General features: G+C 40.8%; 1 protein-coding gene across 1 annotated transcript in view; it reads left to right on the top strand.

Moving 5' to 3' along the window:
• The first annotated feature begins 5,801 nt into the window (after positions 1–5,801).
• nkd1 (NKD inhibitor of WNT signaling pathway 1) overlaps positions 5,802–10,608 on the top strand; it is a 36,092-nt gene continuing 31,285 nt past the window's right edge. Inside the window, exons 1-3 of the mRNA XM_042488460.1 lie at positions 5,802–5,966; positions 6,071–6,103; positions 6,323–6,462. Of these exons, the coding sequence (XP_042344394.1) occupies positions 5,942–5,966; positions 6,071–6,103; positions 6,323–6,462 (198 nt within the window). The 5' untranslated portion in view covers positions 5,802–5,941. The remainder of the gene's footprint in view (positions 5,967–6,070; positions 6,104–6,322; positions 6,463–10,608) is intronic.

The following is a 10,608-nucleotide window of genomic DNA, read 5'->3' as shown; positions in this document are numbered from 1 at the left end:
GTAGGAGCTCCCCCAGGTCAATAAATACCAACATCAATCAGGCAGGTGTCTAAAGAATTTAGCTTTTGTTCCGTGAAGCTTTTCCACCATAAAAGAAGAAACGCAACAGAAATCAGCGGACAGATTTCTACTGGATTTGACAAATGCTTCAATAAGAGCCAAATATTTACTTCATTTATTGTCTGATTTGATGAGGTGTCAAGCTAAAATAATTGCATCCCACGGTAATGGGGATTGATTGGAGGTTTGGGGGAGGGGGCTCTCGTCCATGAGATGGAAGTCTAGCTTTAAACCCCCGCCACCTCCTCTCTCGCAGGCATCAAAGGCGAAGCTTGGAAATAGGGCCCGCAAAGCCATCTCTCCGTTGGCCTCTTCAAAGGACAGGAAGTGTGTCAGAGGGACAGGCCTTCTTTCCCAGCAAATTCAGGCGAGTTGCTATAATAACAAGCTCATCTGTGTGTCTGTGGCAGCCTAGTTCAAAGGGGAGGCTGATTCCTCTTGGTACAACATGTGATGATAGAGTCAGGATGCGGAAACCACTGTTTAGTAGAAATGCGACTGGAGGGCAGTATTAGAGACATGTGCCCAGTGTACAGTCACATCCCCAGCGATGTGAAAATCCATGCCTGAAAATCAGGGCTAGATTACATTTTTGATCTTGACTTCTCCAGAAATCATCCCAACTCTGAAATATTTGCATATGTCACCTTTGGCTATTAGCTGTTTAACTATGTGCAGTAATTTATAGAACTTCTTCTGCCAGTAGTTGGTGTATTAAACTCTATAAAGACTCAAACTGGATTTATACCTGTAAGTTAAGGTGTTGCACAGCCTGCAGTTTGTGTGTAGGCTCCTTGTCAGCACTGTAGGCTATGCCACAACTGACATCTGCCTCCTCGAAAATGGACGGAGTCAGCATTTGGACTACAAGAGCTGCAAGATTTTTCAGCATTGCTACATGTGTGTTCTACTATACGTTTCTAATATGGTTAGAAATTGCTGATAGTACCAAACGAGGTAGTACACAAAGGCACTGGAACACATTAATGGATTCTGCCTTTTAGTCTTTTGCCTTTTTCTGCTTTTAGGCGAGTGACCGAGGGAACCACAAATGCCTGAGGCTCACCAGCAGGGCAACTTTACACTGTCTTACATTTACTGACTAGTCGATTTTCCTGCAGTGGTAATACAGGCGACAGGAACACTTTAAGGAGTTTTATTTGGGATACCGGGATACCACAGAAGAAGAATCAAGCTTGTTCTATATGTAACACATCCACAAGGGTTGCAAGTACCTGCACAGCCAAAGTGATGTCACACAATCAGACGTGGAACTTCATGAGTGTCCTGTTGGATGGGTTTTCACCTGTGCGTGCACATGACATTTTCTATCTACGTGGATGGACAGAAGAACCATGCTGTAGGCATGATACACTGCCCCCTGAAGTTTGGAAGAATAACACTTTGCAGCAAATAACAGTTTGCAGCAATAAGAAACCTCCACAGATTATAAAAGATCCAAGAGTGTCCTTGTTGCAATTATGCATCACTGTGCAACCATTCAAGTAGAAAGCATAACTGAGCAAGGTATCCTCAGGTTTCCTGAAAATGCTCACACAACAGTTCGTATAATAGCTTATGAATTAGCGCCCTACAAATGACGTTTTGTCCTTAATGTACAGTTATGTAATTAATGTAAAGTTACTCTGGTTTGGTTTTTGGGGGTGGACATGGTGATGAACTACCTTAAAATGACTCAAAGTTCCAAACATTGGTCTTTTGGGGAAAGTTCTGGGCAGACAGTTGTATGTTATGTGACCCATCCACCACCCCAAACTGCCTTCCAATTGGAGCACTTATAAACACTTTACTACTGTCAACGCTTTGGTCACATGATCATAGCGTTCCAAAATATGTGGGTTATGCATGAGTTACTGGATCATGATTACGAGGCATATGTGCAAATTTTGGTGCATTGTTTTTTGTAGGAAACAGAACAAACAGTGAGAACATCCTGAACTGAACCTTTACAGAAACAATGCAGGAACACATTTTACCTCAGGGGTGCATCACTGTATAAATGTGGGCACATGATTGGGTTTGTACATGCAGAAGCTGTAGGAAAACCGCTCAGATGTACTTACTTGCGTGGTTCCATAAGCTGGTAGTTCAAAGCATGTGCGCTCCTACGTATCAGACAAAATTCCTCTCTGGACTGCTTGTGCCAAAATTTCTAAAATTTCAATTTGAGTGGTGTCAGACATCCAGCTGTCTCTTTGCTGAAACCACTCATGCACCCTGAGAAATAATACGTCCACTCCTCATTTTGGCCATCATTATTTGCCATAAAACTCCATCCCGAAGGCTATGCCCCCAAGGTGAAGGCCTCTTGTGTCAGAGATATTCAATGAATCTAAAAAGCAGGTGCAAAACTGTCCTGGAATTTTTTTGTTCTTCTCAGCTGGTTCACACTATAGATTAGGTCCCATAACCACAAATCTCTCTCCAAGTTAACCTGACAGTTACCCTTTCACCAGATGACCTCATGTCACACTGGGGGAATTATTTATTTATAACTTTTTTGTCACATATATTCTGACAGCCGCCCTATCATATGCTGTTGCAAATGTATAACCAATGTTATGATAGCCTTTACGGTAAAATAGCCAACCAGTTACAGACTGTTCTTCCACCCCTTGTCAGTAGGGGGTGCTCCAGGATCTCAGCACGCTGCTTCCTGCGTCCATGTGCAGTAATCTCACACACTGACATCATGGATATATAATGGGAAGTCAGGATACAGCCATAGAGACGGGGTCCCATTTCATTCCTATGAGAGCTGCTCATGAAGCAAAACAGCTCTTTTTCCAGGTGTAGAATCAGTGTAGAATACCCAGATCTACTGTCCCATAAGGCATGCACGCTAGAGACTTACGATAGCCAAGCACGGCAGAGTGTGCCCAAGCAGGTATCTGAAAAATTAAATCTTGTGGCTTTTTTAGACTTTCCAAATGTTATCAAACTGGATAACTTAAATCTAGATACTGAAATGAGTCATTTCATGGGGGTGTTGACACTCCCGAAAAATGATTTACTGATTTACAGACATCCCTTTCCCAGTTACAGTCAAAAAATGTATTTTTGGGTCATATGCTATAGAAAATGAATAACCAATGTTATGATAGCCCTTACTGTAAAATAGCCAACCAGTTACAGACTGTATTGTTCCACCCCTTGTCAATAGGGGTGGAACAACCGGCCCGGACGGTGTAATTCCACTTTTGGCCACCATGTAAAATTTGCATCAGAGCCTGGTGCACTTCCTGGGGGCTTGATTGGCATTGGCAGTTTGCCTGTTGTGACTTAAACGGAAGTTTAACAGCTGTCTGTGTATGATGCCAACATGGAAAAATGCCAGACCAAGCCTGTAAACTTAAACTTTAAAGCCCATACCACCCAACCATGTGGTAACCATTTTGCCATTGAAGCAGCTCTTCAACAAGTCTGTTTGCTTTCACAGATGTTGAGTTTTGAGATTATGGCCTAAAACTGAACAAAGCCTCCCCTAAGATTTTAATCTGCTGTTTTTAGACTTAAAAGGAAAAATACACCATGACACAGAAATGACAAGAGAGGGTTTTTGATCTAAAATTAGACATCCAGCATTTTGAAAAACATGGCATGTTTTTTGCAGCGTGATTGATAACACAAAAACACCAACCAAGCTGCTCCAGCTGACAGCCCTCAGAAAACCTTTTGATGGAAATTTGTTGCTAAGTGTATTATTTAAATGTGCTTAAGTGTGCTGTTTTTGAAGATGTGCTTATTTGTTGCACTGTAATGTGAAACATGTGCAGTTGTATTTTAAAATCTTATTACTGCACTTCAAGGATTTTTTTTTTTCATTTTGGGTTATTGATTTGATCATTTGAAATCTGACAACACATGACACTTTATAAAGACTAACCAAAAACCCTCTGGTAGTGCTGCAGCATATCCTTTATTATCTGTAGGCGAGATTTCATTTTCATATTTAACACACCTGTGAAATTAAAGTTCTTTGAGTGTAAATGATCAAGGAAACACATGAATCTGTAAAGTTAGTCTTCCTTTTATAGCCACAGAAACAGATGGCTCAGATATATCTTAGATCAGTGTTTTTTCTTGTAAAGAAATATACCTATTTAATATGCAGTTTTTCCTAATCATGGCATGAATAATTTCTCTTTGAGGGTTGGTTCTCACTGCATTTCAGTTGAAAAGAACAATATTGCTATTCTGGGATCATTCAACAGTCACATAAAAAAGATCTCAAAAAAATGCATGCACAATTTTTTATACTTGATTTATGTTTTTGCACTGATGTGGTTTGTCTGAAGAATTTCTGACCCTTTACCAGTGCTTTCTCACAGGATGATGCCCACAGTGTGTGCGTGAATTACTGTAGCAGAGAGCCACCAGCAGCGTGGCATGACACATGGCACAGTGGCTTCTGTCTTTTATTATATAATTGAAGACTTCAAAAGAATCTTAGCCTGCTTTCATCTGCTGCCTCACTCCAATGAGACCGTGATTCCTAAACCTTATTCTCATGTCAAAGACCCCAAACAGACAGACACACGCTGACTGCAGGGCCCAGTGTCATAATGATTTTATCCTCAGGAAGCCCGTCTGAGAGGATTTTTGCTGTTGCCGTTTATTACTAAAATGGACAACTCTAGGTCAAAAGAGGATCCAAACAGTCATTTAATAATATGCTGCCATGCTTTATTATTCTTTCTAAATTATGGAAAATATCTTAGCGCTAATGGACAACTTTGATATAGGTAATTTCATTAATCACAGATGACTCATCAGTCCACACATGTTGCTCATTTGATTTGTTCTCAAATAAAATGTTAAAAATTGCATGTTGTGATTTGAACTTGAGCTGAGGTGGTTGGTCCCAAATCTGTTAATGTCCTGGGACCCCTGCAGGAAACCATGGACACCCCCACCCCCCCCAACCTTTGGCCACTGACAAAAGAGAGTGTATATACATGCATACATGCACTTATTTGCGTGAGGTTTAAATCATAAGGTGTTTTAGTCGCCTCATCTGCCTCATCTGCGCTTTGAAGAGAGACAGCTGAACGAGCTGCATCAAGCCAGCCAATAAAGGACCGGAAGTCATTACAGTCATTTTCAAAATAAAGATAGGAACTAAAAATTGTCAAAATTACAAGAAATGGACTTCGGTGGGGTTGTTTCTGACTGGTGGGGTCAGGTGTTTGAGTCGATGGTTTAACTTCACCTAGTCCTAGGTTTATAGTAAATTAGAACCTCCAAATAAAACAAAAATGAAGGGTCTGTGAACAATGTGTTTTTTCTCGTTTTTTTGTATTTTAAGCCTACGCTTTTTGGTCTATCACGTGTGAATAAAGTGGTGAATTTTATGAAAATTTTGGTTTCTTTTCAAAATCTAACAAGCTGCCTCCGTGCCCTTAAAGTTCATATTTATTTATTATTGTAGTAGTATAGTAATGATATATATATATAGTAATGATATATATATCTATATCTATATCTATCTATCTATATATATATATATGTATAGAGAGAGAGAGAGAGAGAGTGTAGTAATCATAATAATAAGAATAATAATGCGCCTAATAATAATTAGCCACATCTCTCTTACTGTGTGGCGCCAGTGTCCCATCAATTAAGTCTTTTATTCTGAAAGCGATGACAGGAAGTCGTTAATTGTCCTGTGTGTGTCTTGTGAGCGGCGGCGCTCCGGATCAAAGGCTCGTTTGGCTCTCCAGTCGTACGGTCCTGTACTGAGCGCAGTCTGCTCTCGGTCTCTACGGACGCTTCTCTGTCTGGATATCATCGCTGCTTTCTTTCCCCTCTCTGGATTATATTCTTCGGATGGTTTTCAACTCCAACTCGATGCATAGAAATGGGTAAACTGCACTCGAAACATGGTAAGGCTTCTTATTCCTGAGAGAAATCACTGCTTTAGTTCTCCCGCTGCTGCGATACTTTCGAGTAACACTGTTCATTGTCTTCTGACTTTCTTTCCCTGAAGCCGCTATTTGTAAACCGAGGGAGAGTCCAGAAGGTAAGCGCGCTTATTTTCCTCTCGTTTTAGTGATAAAGTGTCATGTTTGGGTCAGTTTGTGAACAGCAGCAGAACAGTTTCTCAGAGTGAGCTCTCAGCTCATTAGAGCAGCCGCGGTACAGCGGAGACTCTTTGAAGATGGACCGCTTACGGAAAACACGAGTGTAGCGCGAGGAAATGACACTTTGTAGTTGCTAATAATGCGCTTCTTTGTTTCAGGCGACAGTTTTGTAGTCAATGCCTGTTTAGCGAGGAAGGGAATCGACGACTGGCTCGTGAAGCAGAAATACTACTGCACGAGCTCACGCCTCGAGCAACAGGACTGTCATCACAAGAATAACTGCGGTTTGACTACACGGGTGAGTACGACTCCGTCCACGAGGTTCACGTATTTATGGTGAAGTAGTGGCTTCACAGGAGATTGTTAAACTGTGTCCTCGCGGTGCTCGTGCGCATTCAAATGACTGTCGGTGTTTTTCTACTGCATGCTTCAAGTCTTTTTACCCTATGTTTGACATAAGGCTACACTTAGCCTCCAGGTTATGTCTGTCTTACTCGTCACTTAAAGTCTTGTCAAACTTTGTTGAAGCTTTGTTGGTGGACAAACATTGAACAGTGGTGGCGAAGGTATCTTCATGTTTGCTGCGCAGTGAGGTAGATGTTTCAGTTTTCACTCAGTGAAGTATTTGCAGTTCTGCTAGTCAGTGGTGTACAGGATTGTGCAAAAGACATAGAATTGGTGTTTTAGCAAAGTAATAATTAGAATGTCTATTGATGTATTTCTTGGTCTCTGTATTAAGAGAAATAAAGAGTACAGATAATATGAAAACTGCATTAAAACACACATACACACAAAAAGGCTGATAGCCAGAAGTCAAAATTTAGTGTGAAACATGGATTCATATAACTATTACAAAAGGTAGCTCAAACAAACAATATTGAGCTTTGGTCACGTCTTGAATGCAGCCTGGTGTAAATAGACCATACAATTTATATTGTAAATCTCACATTGTCTGCCCAAGAGAGTTCACAACATGCTAAGTGGAAAATGGTCGCACTTAATACTTGCAACTTTAGCCTTTTGAAGTTGTTTTATTCTGATATATTTGTTTTTAATACTGTATACATAATTCCAGTATGTTCTGGTTGTATTTTATTAAAGAGACTACTGAGAAAAATATATGATTGTTATAACCTTGCTAAAATAACAAAGTTTAGGGTGGTCCCAAGACTTGTGCACAGTGCTGTACTTAAATTTCAAAATTCGCACATTCAGGCTTGCACCCTTTTCAAGTGAACCACAAAACACACAGTCTTACTTTGTTTTTTCTGTTTCACTGTGACTAAATGAATGTCACCACTCCTTTGGTAGACTTCTCATCCACTCATATAGGAAACAAATGTAGGTACCATCCTATGCACTGATCTGAGGTGTTTTTTTTTAGTGAACAATACATCAATCCTGAGTTGAAAGCATTGCAGTGTGACAGTCTGGTGACAAGTGTGGATTGTAAAGGCTGGGGAGAAATGTTGGAGGTCATGCTTGTTTTGTATTTTGGCATTGCCGTAAACACTGTGCTGTTGTTGTCAAGTGGGGAAATCCTTTGGAATTGCTTCAGAGGAGCCTTAAGCCTCTTTGGTTAGCGAGGCCTTCCTCAAAGGCAGCATGTTTGAGGAACTGGGAGCCCATCAAGAAAAAAAAAGGAAAATCAGTTCCTCCACCCACGATCCAGACACTTTGAGCAGGAATGCATCTATTCATTAAATGCAGCCCAGAATCCAGGATCTCTTGCGTTTTAACTCATTAAAGCATGTTTTCTGTTGTGATGTTGTGTGACACGATATTCCTTTCAGAATTCTTGACAGTTCCTTTAGTTGCTCGCAGCTTAAAAAAACTGGAATCCTATCATCATTAACATGTAGCTGCATGGTGAAATAAACAGCCAATCTTACTTTTACTTATCTATCCCTTTCCTTTGTTTTTTTTTATGACATACAGCATGAAGCTGTTCTTGTGCAAAGGTCATGTTATATCTTGCATTTAAAGTTATCATGCAAGTAAGACACAACTGCACATGATGGATTGGATTCATACTGTGGTATGAGGTTTTATTTGCATGCTGCTGTGGAGAAGGCAAACATCAAACTTGAGGAAGTTTAAGGAGACAGAATTACTGATTCCCGCCTAAGTTGGGGCCAAAGTCCACAATTGTTTTGTCTTCTGCTGCAAGGTGTTTGTGATAGCTTTGCTTAAAGGACAGCCGTGGGTTAGAGATGAGAAAGGGAATGATCTTTTTCTGAATGTCAATGAAGCGTGACCTGTGAGGGATTGAATGTGGTACAGGGTGTTGTGACGCTGGGACTGGCTGTACATGTTGCACCCACATGGTGTCAAAGTTGCTATCCTGATGTGCCAAAAGCTGCAATAAACAGTTTCATATAGAAACAGGATCCCATTCTCTGCAGGCTCTGCGTTGCCTCTATGAGAAACACCTGAAACTATGTTTATTTTCTAGAGCATGTGAACGCCACTGCAGCAGAGCAGCCATGCCATTTTCAGGGATGCTTATGTGTTGAGCTTCATACGCTTTGGGCAGTTTAAGCATTTAAGACCACATTATTACCATGCAATTACCATACATTATTACCACAAAAACAAACAGTCATTATTTTGTTCCTGGAAATATCCATGCGCTGCTTTCCCCAACAACAGTGGTGTGTGAAGTTTTGGCCCAGGATGGAACAGGAGCCCCTGCTGAAAGGGCTGGGTGTTTTTGAAAAATTTGGAGGTAGTGGAGCTCAGTTTGTATAAATAATTCAAGTCTGGGTGCCTAATGGCTTTTATAGCTCACAGGGAAAATGAATAAAAGAAGAAAGGTTTTTCCACCATCAGTGTGTATTTGGGTGCTTTCCTCTTTTGTTTTGGGATTATAAAATCTTTAATATTTAATTTTCAAGTTTAAACAATTTGTTTGCCTTTTGCTTTCTGTATTTTGATTGTTACAGAGCACATTTCTACACATTTATGAAGTCATGGTTTGAGTAAGCAATGCATATAACATAGAAAAATCTTTCACACATGGAGATTTTGACATTGCAGCAATCAAATATCCAGAATTTTTGCCTTCAGACTTTGATTTCTGAAACATCCAATTTTGAGTCTATTCACACGCAGCATTAGAATATGGATACATTTTGTCATTTCCTCTCACCATGGTGCCACCAACTGCTCATTCTGAAGTGGGATGATTCTGCTGCTAGTGTGCTGCTCATCTGCATTGCCAAAGGGAGACTTTCTGTTTCTGTGGCCCTACAAATACTCACTGAAACTTGAATGTTAATGTTCGCATCAATCTGATTATCAATCAGATACGGGAGAGTTTACGAGATCTGTGCTTAATTAGGGGCTGTGGTCAAGCAAAAAAAAATCTTGGTCAACTGAAAATGTACCTACTCTTTTACCAGTCGATCAACTAATGCTACAGTGCACTCTGCCCGGTTGTGTTGTGTGTCTGCGAAAGCGTGTTTTCCTGAGGACAAAGTATTTATTGAATTCTTTGCAATAGTAGCGTTATGTAGTTACACTGTGCTACAGACGCCAACGTTGTGATGAGGCACTTAGCACGGCACGTTGGGCACTTTCTCTGGTTACATAAAACGTTCAGGTCTTGGTAAAACACTGTGCTCGTTACTGTCACTTTACCATCCAATCACAGTGGAGGAGGGGCGGAAAAATACCACAATGACCAACCGCATGACAACAATGAAGAAGAAATTCTTCCTGCTCACATACACTGGCGTGTTAGTCCTTTCTCCCTTAATACTTAAGCCTTCCCTTCATCTAGAGTAAGAGGCATAGTACTGCAGCTCATGCTGACATTTTTACTTCAGTGGATATTCCTTACAGTAGCAACTGGATGCAACCAAAGTCTCTCAGCTAAAAAAAAACAAAAACAATGAAAAAAAGCTGAGCCTCCAAACTGCTCTAGCATTCTCAGCTTGGCTGGACACATGGCCAGTGACTACATCCACATTAGGCCGTTTTAAATTTAAGGCACATCAGTACTGCTCACTAATCCTGGGTTTTAGCCCTAAAACAGTCTGACTTGCTTCTGATTGGGCAGTACAAGCCAGGACGGGTCCTTCTCTGATTGGTCACGCCCAAGTCATGTGACCATTTTCAGGAAGAAAACACGCTACGTTAGCCTGTATGTATCTATACCTCAACTACCCTGCGTTATTCAGACATGGCTGCTCGCTATCAAAAGATGTCTTCAAATGAGGCAACTGCCAGAGCACTGTTTCCTGTTTACACAGGCTTGGTTGTATGGATGGAGATAAGAGCTGCAACGGTGCTAAAACGCTCCTATGGACGGGGATCATTTTCGTTTAACGACTTCGTCTTACATTTAAAACGGAGACGTGGATGTAGCCTAAAAGTGACACCAGCAATTGCATGACCAGTGAGAATTTGTTAGGAAAAGAGCATATTGACCAATCAATCA

Source organism: Plectropomus leopardus, chromosome 1 (genome assembly GCF_008729295.1).
Source record: "Plectropomus leopardus isolate mb chromosome 1, YSFRI_Pleo_2.0, whole genome shotgun sequence".
NCBI lineage: Eukaryota > Metazoa > Chordata > Actinopteri > Perciformes > Serranidae > Plectropomus > Plectropomus leopardus.
The sequence above is the reverse complement of the archived record's forward strand: the minus strand, read 5'-3'. Positions and strand labels throughout refer to the sequence as shown.